This window comes from Centrocercus urophasianus, unplaced genomic scaffold (assembly GCF_019232065.1).
Source record: "Centrocercus urophasianus isolate 14NV4802_14NV808 unplaced genomic scaffold, USGS_Curo_1.0 seq_11, whole genome shotgun sequence".
Lineage (NCBI taxonomy): Eukaryota > Metazoa > Chordata > Aves > Galliformes > Phasianidae > Centrocercus > Centrocercus urophasianus.
In genome coordinates this window covers 3,049,945-3,067,056 of record NW_024884253.1, presented here as the reverse complement: position 1 = coordinate 3,067,056, position 17,112 = coordinate 3,049,945, and the positions used below count along the sequence as shown (strand labels likewise).

At 38.4% G+C, this 17,112-nt stretch overlaps 1 protein-coding gene across 5 annotated transcripts in view; it reads right to left on the bottom strand.

Annotated features, from left to right (window-relative positions):
- The window catches only part of PTK2 (protein tyrosine kinase 2), a 195,935-nt gene that overhangs the window by 63,849 nt on the left and 114,974 nt on the right, over positions 1-17,112 (bottom strand). For all 5 annotated transcript variants that reach the window (XM_042809085.1, XM_042809084.1, XM_042809082.1 and 2 more), the window contains 6 exons: positions 16,112-16,166; positions 11,948-12,088; positions 11,151-11,228; positions 10,089-10,196; positions 7,488-7,605; positions 719-749 (listed from right to left, as the gene is read on the bottom strand). In XM_042809085.1, coding sequence (XP_042665019.1) covers positions 719-749; positions 7,488-7,605; positions 10,089-10,196; positions 11,151-11,228; positions 11,948-12,088; positions 16,112-16,166 — 531 coding nt within the window. The remainder of the gene's footprint in view (positions 1-718; positions 750-7,487; positions 7,606-10,088; positions 10,197-11,150; positions 11,229-11,947; positions 12,089-16,111; positions 16,167-17,112) is intronic.

The following is a 17,112-nucleotide window of genomic DNA, read 5'->3' as shown; positions in this document are numbered from 1 at the left end:
GTGCCACCATTAAATCACTCAGAGAAAAAGAAATCAGATCTCTTTGCCAGATATAGATTAAGATTTTCAACACATTTATAATCATTACTGTATATATATTTTGATACATTAGTATATTTAAAAATAAAACAGATCAAGAACTGTTTGCTCTATGAACGCTACTCTTTATCACACTTGAACCTGGAGATTCCAACTCAGACTGATCCCACGATGGAAATATAACTTGAAAAAAAAAAAAAAAAAAAAAAAAAAAAAAAAGACATAAAAGATTTATTATAGGAAGAAAATTTCTGTATTTTTGCGTAAGCAGTAAAGCAAATAGCAAAACCAACATTGCAGACTGATCTACAGAGAGGCTGAAGTGACAATACACAGACTGTTAGGCATCATTCCTGTAATTAAGTTTACTCATGGACTCAAAATAAATAGCCTGAATCCCAGTCAAGCTTTTTCCAGAATATCCTACTTTTGTTACTGTCAAGTATCACTGATGCACTATGAGTTTTCTTCCCTCAAATTTCATTTGTGGTATCTATAATGCTGCTGTCAGTCATTTACGCCCCATGGTTCCAAGTGCCTGCCTGCTATTTGTCCTAGAATCCAAAGGCAACAATAAAAATTAAGCATGTACAAAAAGTGTCAAGTGTCACTTCAACAAAACCATTTTTGAAAGCATTTTTTGAACTACATATATGTAAAAAGAAAGTATTAAACTCACTTTGGTATTGATGGTAAAGCTCTTTCACCTTCTGTGTAAAGAAGAAGAAAACGGAATTAAAATTGTATTTCAATTTCCCAATGACCTCTCTCAATGTCCAATATATACAAGGCTGAAATAGTAATCATCACAACCTTCCAGGGAAATTGCATTGACTCATAAGACCATTCAATACTTATACCAACAGCAGCACACCAACACAGCTCATTCCAACTAGCAATGCATACATTCTGGCAAAGTCTTATCTGAGAATAATAATGTATACAGAATAAGACTTTGTTATTCACAATAAATAACTCTGATAAATCACCTGCAAAAAGTATGGCAGAAATCTCATCTCTCTACTGAGAAATACTTCTCTCATTTCCAAGACATGCTAACCATATATTACAGTACACAGTTAAGTACAGTATATAAATACCTATGTATTAATATACACACACATAAACTGAAATTCTGAAATCAATGTAGACTTCCAAACAAGAATACTGATATAAATCATCAATGTATACAGCATATAATATTAACTTCACATTGGGTTGAAATCATACATCAGTAATGCCTAGAAGCCAGAGATGAGGATGTCTCCTTATAAACTGTTTTCAAATTCTCTGCCAATCTTTCTTTGCTAATGGCCCTGTGTATAAATGCTTGGATAGAAAGTATTTTGCCTCATATCTCTTTGATGAGAAGCTCAGTACACACGTGGAAAAGGAGGATGGGGAAATTACCAACCCTTCAGTAAAACACCAACAATTTGAAGTAGAACAATTAGTAGTATGCAGGGAAGGAGAGAAAGAGGGCAGTTAAAACAAGCATCTTCCTCCAAATCACTGTAGTACAGATAAAGTGTCCTGAAAGAAATGGAAGAGTGTCGACTTGGGCTGCACACCCTCCTCCCTCCCTACAAAAACAAGTGCAGATCCTCCAGATCCAGCTACAAAGCTACTGAGTTTGGAGACTGGAGCAAAAAGAGACAGGCTCAATTTTAATTGAAAGTGCAAAAAGGAAGAGAGAGCTGCACCTCAGATGAGGTTGCTGCAAAGAAAGATATAGGAAAGAAGGGAAACAAAGAGCTGTGATTTTTGGAGATGGCACAGTAGCTTTCCAAAGCATATGAGCAAGCACCTTAGAAGTGGAGGGTGGAAGAAAGACAGCCAGTTCATCCAAGAAGCATGAGGCAGAACCGGACATAAAGGTATTGTAAAACGTTAGAGGAAATAACTTCCAGTTGCAAAGAAAGAAAAGACAAAGATCCAGAAAGGTACTGTGGAGGGACAAGTGCAAGAATGGAAGCCTGGATGGCATCAAAAGGATTGGAGATGAAGGGTTATCCAAAAAACAGAGACCAGAATGGGCACAAGAGGAACTCACACTGGATGAAAATAGGACAAAAGACATCAAGCTTGGAGAAACAGACACAGAAACTGGTCCTGCCCAGCACCGTGCTGTCCTCCCTAGGATTGGGAATAAGACTCAGAAGCTTAAGTCCATCTGGTATCTCCTGATGCTTCCATCAGCTGTCAGTCTGTGAAAGTGTCCTGTATTCCAGCCTCCATAACTTGGCAGTTATGATGCTGCTGGTTACTCCAACACCTCTCCCACATTTGGCAATGAATGTAATGGTGAATCAGGTGTTACTGATGTAACAGACGTGCAGTACTTTTCTTTTAAAGGTTTAGGAAATGACACAAACATACAGAACTCCATTTTAACTCAAGATAACTGGAGTACAATTAATGAACTGCTATTCAAACTAACTAACCTTGATACTAAAAAGGCAATTCAATTGCATATTAATTACTCTATTCAAAATTGTCTTCTAAAGATGGAATTTTTAATTTCCTCTTTTGTGTGCGTGTGGAACATGTAAGTATCATATTTCAGGACTTGAGAAACAATTCTGTAACACAGCAGGACCTGAGTGCTTTGTTCAAAGATTTCAATTGCAGATAAGCTTGTTTCTCTCTCCTGTAAACAGACTCCAAACCCTCTAAAAAGAGAGAAACACAATACAGGTGGCAACTGGCAGTGTAAGGTAAAGTCACTTGCTACATATCAAAAAAGATGTAAAGAGAAATAAATACAAAATCTAACTTCCCAGGGCAATATTAAGTTTCCTTAAACTTATCTCCCACTCTGCTTCTGCAACTCCCAACTTCACTTACAGAACAGCATCACTGGTGTGCAAAAAATAAAGCAAGGATCATATCGTAACATCTCTCAACAGAATCCTGATTCTACTTGTCAAGAAACCCATTTACGGATTTTATGAGATAAGGAGAATGTGAAGAGAAGAAGAGGTGGAATTACATAGCTAACAAGTAATAACATGGAGGGATACGGAGTGATCTGAGATTAAACAAGCATTTCATAAGACTTTGGAGTTTGTGATCTGATTAGCATTCTGTTAGTACATTCATGTTTTCATGATTGTTTGCTTTAAGAAAGCTGTTCTATTTTCAACTTCAGCCACAGAAAGCAGGGACATTAAAAAGCAGAGCATAGCAGACAACCGTAAGAATCAACAGCTCTAAAATGGGCAAGACATATATGGCAGACTAACTGCTCTGAACACAAAAGTCTATTTCTGATGATGCTGGAATGAACAACAGTGATGGAACTGGAGAAAGGCAATGTGCATGAAATGCCACCTGGTGCAGCACCACATTCAGCTCTGAAGCCCCCAATGTGACACTGACTTGCTGGAGCAGACAGATTTAGCGGATGGCCATGAGGATGATCACAGAGATGGAGCACATTTCCTATGGAGACAGGCCGAGTGAGTTGGGGTTGCTCAGACTGGAAAAGAGGAGGCTCCAGGAAGACTTTATAGTGGTCCTCCAGTATCTAAACTGAGTCTACAGGAAAGGTGAAGAGGGACTCTTTCTCAGAGTGTAGTGATAAGAACAGAGGTAACAGACAGAAATAAAAGAAGGAAGATTTAGACGAGATGTAAAGAAGTTATTTTCTGTGAGAATGGTGAGGAACTGAAATAGGTTGCTCAGAGAAGCTGTGGATTCACAGAAGAGTTGAAGATCAGGTTGGATGGATACTTGGCCAAAAGGAACTAGTGAGAGGTGTCTGTGCCCATGGCAGGGGGATGGAACTAGACGATCTTTAACATCCCTTCCAATCCAAAGCATTATCTAATTCTATGAGAGTGAAAAAAGATTTGTCCAGTGCCATAGGGGTGTAAGCAACTGTAGATAGCTATGAGATGGTGCAAGAAAATGATAAGGATGGAGAGAGGAAAGTAGAGACTGTAGGACAAGTTAAATGAACGCTCATTTCCAGATTGGTTAAAAAAAAGAGGCTGCATGCATGGCTTCTATGTAACTAAGCCCCCACTATTTCTGATCATTTTTCCGGGGCTGCAGAAAGCATGACTCATTTTATTCTCATGAGCAATAGAGCAATGCTCTGAATAGATCTGGCCCTTTACCCTTTTGATTGATATGGGAGCAGAGGTAGACAACATGAAAGCCCTGGGGAGAAGGAAGGAGAATGTAGAGCTGCTCAAGAGCAACAAGTGGTATATGCAGGACATAACACTGACCTGCCACAATGGACAACACCCCTGTGGCTGCCAGAGATGAGCCCCAAGTAGACAGTCAGACACTGACAGGGAGAACGGGAAAAATAAGCATATCAGAGAATCATTTCGGTTGGAAAAGACCTTCAAGATCAAGATCATCCACACATCTCTTACATACCCTCAAGGATTGAGATTCCACTACTTCCCCGGGAAGCCTGTTCCACTGCCTAACCACTCATGAAGAAATTTTTACTAATGTCCAAACTAAAATTACTGGTGCAACTTCGGGCAGCTTCCTTGTGTCTTACTGCTCACCATTTGAGAAAAGAGCAGAATCTCCTCACCATAACCCCCATTCAGTAGTTACAGAGCATGATGGGCTCTCCCTTCAGCCTCCCCTTCTCCAGACTAAACAGCCCCAATTCCCTCAGCAGCTCCTCATATGTCTTGTTCTCCAGCCCCTTCACCAGCTTCATTGTCAAGCACCTCCTCACCTCAGTGACCTTCTGGTAGTGAGGGGCCCAAACTGAACAGGATCTTTGAAGTAAGGTCTCCTCGTGCCATTTCCATGCTTAAACATTACTAAGTGATCTCGCCAGATTAAAAGAAATTGGATTACTAGCAAATAGCAGGACAGATCACATCACAAAAACACAGGTTTCTTACAGCAAGCAAGGAAGGTAATTTATGAAGAAACTTGCCATGAACATACCTATTTAGAATAAAGATAGAATGGGAAAGCTCATGGAGGAGAAAAAACACATCTGTAGGATCCAGAGTTGTTATATTATCTGTTCCTGATATGTTTCAAAGCTTACTGTGAGAAGGATTTGGGAACGCATCATTGTGGGGACGGCTCTCCTACAACATTATTTAGTGAGCTGAGTACTGTTATGGTATTTGACAAGAAGAAACCTCAGAAAAAAAAAAAATAGTTTTTTAACTGGAAGGATTCTGTTAACATCTGCATAAGGAGGAATGTTCCAAAGTGCTATATAACATTCTTTTAAATGAATTATTTTTTGCTTTCTGTTAATATATACACTAATACAGATATCATACAAACAAGTAAACCTGCTGCATTACATGCACGGATTTATTTTGCAGTAGTGCTCACAGGCAAACCACAGTGCACAGCACAGATGAACCCAGCACAATATGACAGAAAAAAATATCAGATATCTTGCCTTGGAAAGTGCTCAGGGAGTCTAGAAGACGTAACAACTGATGATAAGCAAGTCAGATCAGAGGGATTAAGCAATTAGAAAGAGGTGAAAATAAAGCACATCAATTTTCACTGAGACTTGAAGCAACAGTAAGGTAGGACCCATTAGCCCTGCTTGTCTTACATGGAGCTGCACGCACCATGGAACAGGTTATGTTACCAAGGACACGGTAAATCTTGCAGAGAATTTGGCTGGGAGCTTTTCCCTTGATAGTGTAAGAATGGCATAGAGCAAAATAGGGTAGGCTTTGGCAGAAAAATGGCAAGAGACATGACTGGGGCACAATCAGTGCCACAGTGAACAGCAATGGAAGATCGTGAATTGGATAAATGGAGCTAAGACTTCACAGAGACCTGAACTGCACGTGGAAGTCAGCAGGCAGCAGTATGCTTTTGAATTAAGAGCATTTACGTGTAGATAAGAAATGGAAGCCACTCCAGTTGCGAAGAAACAAGCTGATAATTGCACTGGCAGCAGAAATTAAATGGAGCAAATTTCTGAAATATTACCAATACTAAAATGGCAAGAATGGACATTGTCTACTCGACAACGCTGACAAACCAGCAGTCCATTGGTGGTACTGAAAGGAAAGTTTTGGGGAGCGAATAATGAAGATTGTAAGAAATCCCAAATCACAATTTTTTTCAGAAAAGGTAAGAAATTGTGAATATTTTTCAGATAAAAACAGGCATAAAAGATTATTTTTCAGAGGTATAAAATGAACAAGAGAAGCAACACCAACTTTACTGTTGGATGAAATATAAACTACCATTATTACTGATGCTAGCTTATCCTTTTGGTGTTCAGTTTTGGTGCCAATGGTTCATCATCACTGAATTGCATGCAGTGTTGGCTAGAAGAGTGGAATCTGTGTTGAAAGGAGCATCTTCCTTTGTATGAGGACGAAGTCACACGACTAATGCAAATTGCAACAAAGCTGTGCATGGGAGCTACCACTCATTCGCACACTTTAAAAATGAAAAGAAACAAATACCCAAATTTAAGAATAACTTGAACAATCTTGAAGTGTTATCAAAATGTCCAACACCCTAAAATCATGTTTCTTCATTGCTGAACTATCAAGTTTTCACAGGGTTTTTTGCTGTTTTCTTTTTTCTTTGCTTTTTGCTTTGTTTTGACAGCAGATGATTACACAAAAGTTCAGAGCCATACACAGGCAGGATGCTAAACAAAGAACTACGAAAGACATGAACTATGTCAGTAACACTACCCCATCTGAACTACAGAGAATAAAATACCAGTGGTACAAGAAAGCAAAAATGTGAGTATCAAAAAAAAACTTATGTTCAGATTGGAATGGCTTTGTGTATATTCTTGTAAGAGAAATAGGGAGGGAGGAAATAGTTTATTATTTTAGAAATCAGAAATGCTGGATGAATTTCCGTAATCAAGGGTAAGTACAAAAGGACAGAAGTTTCTATTTTAAGGGGCTTTGACTGAATAGATTTCAAAAATTAAAACTACTTGAAACTAGAAAAAAATCTTCTGAAATTTAATTATCTCTTTACATCTAGCTGTAGCTGCACCCTTATCCCAGTGCTTCCATCTTGTACTTTGCTATAAAAATAACTACCCATCACCGTATAAAATCCATACGTTGCTTTAGCTCTGTTTCATGAGATAGGCTCACAAAACTTCTCTCAAAGTTTAAATAATAAAAGAGAGGGAATAGAAAATTGATCTTCAAAAATCACAACTAATTCTACCTGAATGATGCATTTTAACTAACATCTCCTGAATTTCTGCTTGGATACTGGTGTATCATTTCAAGATAACAGATCCTTGTTAAGAGTGACTTTAATTTGCAGTGGAGAGATACTGACAGTCAGTGCTTTCCTAGGCAAAAATACCTCAGGTTTCCTTCTAGCAAGAAAACATTCTCCAAACGATGATTTTGAAGCTACCTTGTGTCTTCTGTTCAAGTGGAAGATAATCTATCAGCAGAACAGAGCACAGCCAGTACCAGAATGGAACACCTCCTTACCTTTCTGTGGCCTGATGATAAAAGATTGCGTGGCTCCATTCACCAGTCGGCAATAACCGTCTATCAAGTCAGCCATATTCTCTGCAATGGTTAAGGATGGTGCTGTCACTGTCAGAGGCTGAAGAAAGAAAAAAACAAGGCACCAAACAAAGAGGTATTATTGTAGCTGCAAACACTGAGTAGAACAGCTGTGTCATTGCATCAGAACTTTACATACACTTGGCAAACAGTAAACAGAAAAATGTGAATAAGCAAAGAACTATCAGATTCTTGCTTTACTTAATACATAGCACAGCTGAAAACCCCTCCATCCAAATGTAAGATTGATATGGGTCGAGTCAGTGGCTTGCTGGGCAAACTTTCAGTCAATCACTGATCACTACCATTAAGGCCACTACTGGATACTACCACTACTTTAAGGCTCTAATCATAACAACTATGTAGAAGCTGTTTATTCTGTAGAATAACATACGTTAGGTCATAGCTGTATGCATTTTGTATGTTGGCTAAACACAGTCCTGTGAACATCGAAAAATATACAGCCTTGCCTTCCATTTTTATAAAGAAATTTGAGAACAGGTTTCAAGACTGTCCAAAAAATCAATTTATGTCTGTGACTCCATTTATAGTCAATATAAATATACGACCTGCAAATTTTCAAATATAACGTATCAGATACCCAACACAGAAGTGATCATGCCCCTTCATCAGACTTTTCTAGGCTCTACCTCACTAAATATCCTTTCCTTTGCAACCACATCTTTTGTGGTTGACTAAAAGTCATCACTTTCTGGCAGTGTTCACAAATTTTGAACAACTGCCAAGGATAAAGTATAGCAAGATTAAATATCATCAAAAATCTCTGATGAACCCCTGGAGACCTCACTCAGAACTGCAACCACTTCCATCAACCTGATCGAATAATCAGACTGATGTACAATTTCACAAAAACAAGGCCAAATATCCCACTGGTTTTGTTTTTTATCTTTTTTTCTAAACATTTAAATAACAATATTAAAATTCAAAGTGTTTTGCTACTTACATATTAACTATATTGTGTATTTTACGAGGGCTGCTCTGAAAGTAATGCCTCTTGCTTTATGATGTTGGGCAATGATGTCATATGCAGCTGTTGGGTAGCGCAGCAGAGGTGCAATCTTCCCACCAGTATTCCATTACATTTTGCTGCCATGTGACAGATGGCAGCAAAGGGGCAGTCTGACTAAATAGCATCTGACATGGAACTGTGTATGAAGAAAAGGTGTGCCACTGAATTCCTCCACACAGAAAAAAAAGGCACCCACTGACATTCATTGATGCTCATGAACGTTTATGCTGACCAAACAGTGGCTGTGAGTACAGTGAGGCACTGGGTGCTGTGTTGCAGCAGTGGTGACAGACTTCGGTACATCTCCACTGATGCACATTTTTACGAGCACAGCATGCTCCTGTTCACTGCTGGTGAAGATGCACAGCTAACAGTTGTGACTGTAAGGAAAAGTAGTATTTTGCAGCTGAGAATCTGCTACAACAAAGCACAGAATCACAGGATCACCAAGGTTGGAAAAGACCTACAAGATCATCCAGTCCAACCATCCACCTATCATCAACAGCTCTCACTAAACCATGTCCCTCAACACAACATCCAAACTCTCCTTAAACACCTCCAGGGTCAGTGACTCCAAACTTCCCTGAGCAGCCAGGGATACAAATAGTGTCACTGTACTCTTTGCATCAGTTGTAGTTTCTATGCAAATAAATAGGTGGCATTACTTTCCAAGCAACCTACCCATATGTGGCCCAAAACAATTCCTCTTCACTCAAAGTGGCCTGGCAAGTCAAAAGGTTGGACACCCATGCCTAAGGTGGTATCTTCTTTCCTATCCTTTTGCAACAATTTGTTCTTTACTTTAAAAAGTAACCCCAACTTCAAAATAAACTGAAATTAAGAAGGGACAGAAAAAGAGTGGAAGAGGTTTTGCATACAGGCAAACTACCAACTTTAATAACACTGATATTGGAATCATAGAATGGTTTGGGTTGCAACGGACCTTTCAGATCAACCAGTTCCAATCCCCCTGCTATAAGACACCTCCTTCTAGACCAAGTTGCTCAAAGCCCCATTCAGCTTGGCCTCGACTGCTTCCACGGAGGGGGCTTTCACAACCTCACTGGGCAACCTGTTCCAGTGTCTCACTGCTCTCACAGTTAAGAATTTCTTCCTGTTACCTAGTCCAAATTTACCCTCTTCCAGTTTAAAACCTTTTTTGTCACTACACGTCCTTCCAAAAAGCAAATATTCATCCTTTGCACAGATTTGCAAACAGTGGATGAAAACTTCAACAGTAGATGAAATCTTTGTATGCACGTGTAGTTCAGCTGTCCTCAGCTTAAACTTGCACATGAAAACATGAAGCATACTATTGGGACAATATATTTGTCAATTAGGCCGACAGAAGTAAAATTCAGAATATTAAAGCCAGAACATGAGCAAGGACAACATACCAAGAGAGTACTGTAAATTAGGAGAATAAAAATTCCTCTTTTTTACTTAAGGAATGTAAAAGAAATCTAGTTTATTATAGTTGCCAACTATCGTACCTCAGGTGCACCAGCTATCTTCAGTTGCAACATCCCTTTTCTGTCCTTGTCTTCACTGTTTGAATACTGAATAGTTTGTACTTGATTAAAATCTGCGAGGTGAGTTGGCTGCAGAAAGACAACAGAAAAAATGTCAAAATCAAAACAAAATAGTTTGGATTTACTCCTGAAGCACATATTTGTTTGTTTGTTTTTTTATTTCTGAATTACACTTTTGGAAGTCTGTTTTTCTTTCTACAATCACTGGGCTTTTCATTTTGTTATTTTGCATTTACAAACTCACATATGAAACCAAGTACCAAAGCTGCCTACAGAGGTCACTGTTGAGTAACTCTATGCACACGCTAAAGAACATCAGAAACAAATTCTTGGAGGTCAAAATCAAAAATTTAAGATACCCACACGGTATCTGCACTCAGAGCATGGATACATATCATCAGACTGCTGTAAAAGACACATTTTTAGCTGGTTACATAATTCAGCTCTCTAAACAGTTCCACTACCCTTGAACACTTCTCTTAACAGAAGTTGGACATACACTCAACTGGCATCATGACTGTCAAGGTCCCAGACACTTTCCTGAGGCAACTTACACCATAAATACTGTAAAATGGTCAACATCATGCAATAAAAAAGCTGTTAAGAGAACAAATTAAAACAAACCAACAATGTCAGCATAAACACTACATACCAACTAACCAAGTTTTTTATTTACACATTCTCTCTAGGAACGGGGGGGATAATTTAAAATAATCTGCACTTTTCTTGTTAAAAAGTCACCACTAACACTTCAAATTCTAAGAGACCACTTCAGTGGGTACAAAGGATAAAAAAATGGAGTGGCTAAGACTGACCCCATCTCTCTACTTAACCCAATTGTGTTTTCTCCACCCCAAATCATGAGTTAGTATCTGAAGAACAGCATTATGTGGTGAATTTCCCAGCTCTTCTGAGTTTGACTTGAACACCAGATTTGTCATTCCTCTTTGTGTGATGTTCAACTCACAGCAGGTCACAGCTGTTAAGTCAGTAAGAGAGAGAAGGGAACAGAAATAGACTTACATTTGCACCCTTGTCTGTAAGGTAGCTGATTCCTTCCTCTGGGCCAATTGCCAGCTCCACTGAAATAATCCAGCTTGACTTCAAATTGATGGAGAAAGATAAGGCAAATTTCAGCATGTTTAAAGGAACACTATCCCCCAGTGTTATCAATGTAGTTTTCAGTAATTCATCTCTAAAAACTTCTACACTCCTCAAACATTGCAAGATAGTAAAATGAAGTAGCTCTTCAAGCAGCAAAACTTCTGTTGACAGGCTTCCTGGGGATCTGTTTCAATCAGTACAAGTTCCCATGTGTTCTATTTTACGTCTGTTTGAAAACTATATACTTCTTTTATTTCCTCTTCTTTCCTCATGGTCACTGATGTTCACGTTCTAATTTCTATTCAAGTATCTCTTTCTATCTAAATATCTATTTTCACAAAAGTTGGAAACTTAAAGGCCTTTTTCAAACTTTACTTGAAAGTGGTAGGATGGATAGGCATTAGAGAAAAATTTACAAACAGAAGAGGCTAAGAAGTCTCACCTCCTCAGGAAACAAGGGAAATAATTGCTCAGTTTTCTATCACAAATGAAAAACCAACAATTTTTATCAGACTAATAAATGCTGCTTTTTAACAGTGAACTGAGAAAATCACAAAATCAATAAATATGTCATATATTTAGATTTTTAATATTTATCTACTCTATTCTCTACATCATCTGGCAAACTAAACAAGCAATTAACTGTAGAACTAAGAAAACCAATGTAACTTTGAACTACCACAGTATCCTGGTGATTGCAGCGTTCCTTTACTTACACCAAGAGCACACTTGAAGCATTCCTTGTCAAATCTGTACACTGGAGAGAGGATCTCAAAGAATTTCAAAATACTTTCTTCTCTGTTGAGGTTGGCAAACTGTCGAAATGTTTGTTGGATTAATTTTCGTAGTGTTTTGGCCTGTGTATGAAAATGTTTTAAAAAGTCAATTATGTTACACTTGATCAGTGGCGGCGCATTTAAAGAGTTTCAGTTTTGACTAAACTTATAAGACAACACACTAACCTCTGCAGGAACTATTTTTTCCTACCTTCTGTACTTCTCTCAACAACTTAACTGTCTACCATTAGAAAAGCACTGCCATCAGGACTGCATCTTCCTACTATGTCTTAAATTTCTATGCCGATTCTCCTGTTTTGCAATCACAGAATGGCTTGGGTTGGAAGGGACCTCATGGATCATTTAGTTCCAACACCCCTTGGGGTTGGCAACCACTAAATAAGGCACGAAATCAGGCTGTCCAGGGCCCCATCTGACCAGTCATAACTGAGCCGTAGCTTTATCTTCAACTCTGCATACAAGCATCTCAGACTACCCATAACATACTGATTCTTAATGTATCGTAAGATCGTAGAATTAGAGAATGGCTTGGATTGAAAAGGACCACAATGATCATCTAGTTTCAACTATGTGCAGGGTCACCAACCACCAGACCAAGCTGCACAGCCACATCCAGCCTGCACGCACCATAAGTTTAAGATTTACAAGAAAGCAAATTGAAAATTTATGTAAAAGTTAAATTAAATATTTTAAATGAAATGTAAAAATCAAAACTAAGACTTATGAAAAGCCAAATATTTGCCTGAGGAAAGCTGCCACTGACTTCACAATAAATGCAGAATCTGAAATGCAATCTCTTTAACGTGCCCCAAACAGTGAAAAATCCCAAATAAAAACATCCTGACTCTAGGCACCAGAATTCACCCTGACACTGCCAACAAAAGTCATGTGTTCTAATCACAACAGCATAAGAATGCTGGTTAAGTAGTGTAGAGCAAAGTTACTCCATTTCATCACTGCTCACATCACATAGTGCCAATATGTCAAAAACAAACGCAACTATTGGTTTTGGGTTTTTTTGTTTTGTTTTGTTTTGTTTTTTTTTTCCTGGCCAAAGCTTGGACTGTGTCAAAAGTGATTAAATGGAGTTGTTTTAAAAAAATTACCTCTGGCAATACATAATTCTAATTCATCTTACAACTTATAAGAATAATGAAAGGTAAAGCCATGTTTATTTTTGCAATATGTCAAGGTTAAGACAGGAATTACTGTTGTTCCTCTACCAAAACATATCTGACTGTCCTATTGTAACAGCATTAAAGCTCTTCATTCTTTCACGCTGCCTAAAATGGCTCCAGGCACTACACAAATAAAAACTTCCTTTTGGTGTTAGCACTTCCAGTCAGATTAGGCATTCAGTTTTTTACAACACTACGAAAGAACATTCAGAACTCCAAATAGCCCATTTTTTTTTCAAAACTAGCACTAAGAAAAGAGTGTAATAGCAACAATCAAACCTGCATAGTCCCATACAAAACAATGATCAGTTTTGGAATGGCACTTATGCGGGCTGAGAAAACTCTCAGCTCAACACATAAGCTGTATGTTATAAAACGAACAAAGAAATCTGCTGTTTTGTTGCAGCTTTGAATTAATCTGTCAGTTGAGCAGAACCTTCTACCAGCTACCAGTTAGGATGCCTCACTGCAGCCACAGTTGTCAGCACTCCAGCATAATAAACCCTTATGTGTCTCAATATCCTTTCCAATGTAGTGGAATCACAGAATCACAGAATGGCTTGGGTTGGAAGGGACCTCAAGGATCATCAAGTTCCAACTCCCCCACCGCAGGCAGGGCTACCAACTCCCCATTTAATACTAGATCAGGCTGCCATCCCCAGAGCCCCATCCAACCTGGCCTTGAACACCTCCAGGGATGGGGCATCCACAACCTCTCTGGGCAGCCTGTTCCAGCACCTCACCACTCTCGTAGCAAAGAACTTCCTCCTGACATCTAATCTAGACCTTCCCTCCTTGAGCTTAAAACCATTCCCAAAAGTGGATGTTATCCACCTTATTCCATTAGAGATTTTTATGAGAAATAATTGCAAATGACTTCAAGAGAAATACATCTAAAATGTATTAAAATATTTCGTATGAACAATTTTTTTTCTCTGCTATTTTTCAAGGCACAGTGTAGAGAAACAGGAAAATAATTTGCAAACTAAAAAGAACCTGGTTAATATCCATTCCCCCTGCCCACTGATGGTTTAAAGTAAGTAGGTATTTTCCTCCATACAGAGGATATATCCACACAGATGCAGCTAGTACAGCACAGAAGTCAGAACTTCCCATAGGCACTATTTACTACAGTAAACAAAGGAAAGTTTATTATTCCTCTCTAGTGAAGCAATGAAAATGGAAGGCCAGTTGACTCAGTAACTTCCTGTGTGCTTGATTTAGATTGACTTATTCTTTCTTGAGCATGAATAACCAGTGCTATTAGCAGGATATATGTGATACAGGGCTCTGAGCTCCCTCTTTCATTGTGGAGAGAACTCCCTTGGCACCTCGGGGTCAGCACTTGCTTTCTTTCACAACATCATTACACTCTGTGCTCAGGCAATATATCAGTGTATCAAATGCCTCCTTTTTAATCTCACGTTTGTCTTCTAATACTTTGCACTGTTAAGTATTTTAAATCTCATCACAGCTTTTTGGTCCTCCTCTACATAGGGCGAAACTCTCTGTACAGTTGTCGTCTTCTAAATGTGTAGATCAACCAATTTCATTAACACTGCAAGACACTGCAAGTTGTACCTCGCTATTAGTGAAAAGCACTTGTTTTTATATTTAATGGCCATCAGGAGCCCTCCCTTGTCGGCCAGTTCAAAACCACTCCTCTTTTCTGCACAAACTAAAGGACACATTTAATTATTTGAACTAATTCTAACTTATCTTTAACAGGGATATCATTTTCATTAAAAATCAAGACTCATTTTTTCATCCCTCGCTTTTCTCTTCAGATACCCAGCGTTTCTTCACATCTACACAAGTTTCTACACAACTTCACCTTATGGCAATTCCTGCTACTTCTTCCAACCATTCATTTCTTAATTTCTGAAGAGCAATTTTCTTTGTCAGTTTTCTGGCTCCCTAATATTATTTTCTGAAGCATTTATTCAGTCATTTATGTCTGGAGCCTTTCACCACAATTTCTCCCTTTAGCAGTTCCAGATAATTGCTTAAATTAAAATGCAGACGGATTACTTAAATCCACTTGACTTCATTAGTTTCTGGTTTTCAGAATTCTTTTGAAACAAAATCCATTCATGACAGACCTTTGCTGTTTATCCTACCATTTAAATAACAATGAAAAATCTTCATAAATCTGGAGCTAAATTCTATTTGTAACTCCTCTATAAAACCATCACTACTTACCAAAACGAGCTCTAAAACAACAATTTATGATTTATATTTGCATATATGAACTGCAGATGTATTTTACTGCGATATCCATATCTAGACTACTACAGCTGTAACACCACTTGGAGACTGCTTAACCCTCCCTGTTTCAGGGTACGCCAGGAAAAATTTGCATTTTTTACTCTGGGAACATATGGACTTCAATGAGAGTGAGATCTGACTAATGCTTATAGTCCCAACTAGGATTAACATAAATGGAAATGGCTGGAAATCTTCCTTGAATGAGCTGGCTACAGGCTTGAGCATGAAAGGCAGAATTCGGTTCATCAAGCTGATGCTAAAAGTACGCTTTTTTTTCTTGTATGCCCCCATCCTCCTTCTCCAGAAGCCTCATTTCTCTTTTAAGAAAGAAAAATAAGTTATTTGGTAGCAGATCTGAAGACCTGTTTTAAGCTTTTTGTCTTCAAGGTTAGAGGGGCACTTCAACCACATCAGCTCAGCAAGGACACGTAATCACTGGCTTGGTTCTTCCAGTTGCACGCTTCCACTTGAACTACAGAGATTTACGTCCTACCAATTTGACAGGCAGCTTTGACATTTTTTTCAGCAAGACTACAACTGCACTTACAGCTCTATATTGAAACTGATCATGCAATTTCCAAATTTCTTAAGAATCTGTTTGTTTGCTTTTCATGTAGCTGATTGGAACTATAATTACCTTCACTGAATCTAGCAAACTCTTCGGAAAAAATCGTCTTAAACCGACATCTTTTCTGAAAGAAAAAAAAAAAAGCACACATTTTTAATAACAATTTTTAAAAACTGCCAGATATTAGAATACTGTTTTTGAGGGTATCTTGCATTTTTAACTAACATATGCAAAACAGTAAATTACTGTCACTGTAAAGGCTTTGACAGACTCAGAGTACCAAGTGCAGCACCATTAATCTGCTAACCATAGCCACTCTACAGCAAAGAGCAGAATTTCTAGTTTGGACTCAAAAGGATGACACATCCTGGTGTAGAATGCTGGCTCTGGCACAGTGAAGCTTTGAGAATAGCAACCATTGACTGTACATTTGAATAATTTAAATTATATTGAAAATATTTTCCTACTGCATTCTTACAGGTTGGTCAGCTGAGAAGGGAATGACACAAAAATGGAAAACTCTAATAAACATCTATGTGAATTTAGTTGGAGAAACAATGCAAAGGAGAGGACCTCTCATGATATCAGCTTAGTAGTTTTACCCAAGGTGGCACTGTAATTACATTTTTAAATTTCTATGTCACTTTTTCCTCATATCGAACATCTGGCATTAGATTTCTCAGCTTTTCATTGCAAATGATCTCACTTCTTGCATTCACAAGTCAGGATCCTCACTCTTTTCGCAAGCTAGGCTTCTATAAACTAAACTGCATCAAGCTCAATCCTTCAGACTTACAAAGAGGGATTTTTGTGGCTTAGGTGTGCAGCATCTACCTTATGTCTAACATGTATTTGTCTCACTACCAGCCAGGGAAGTTGCCTGGGGAATTACTGCCAAAAGAGAACATTATGCAGACAGGTGTATTGAGTGCTGCAATGAGCAAGGATTGGTTGTATGGACATTTGCGGAATATCTGCATGAGGAAAAACTGAAAGAAAAGATGTACATCTTTGCCTCTCAAATGGCAACTTTTTCCCCAAAAAAAGAAAGGAATAAATTTGATCATGAG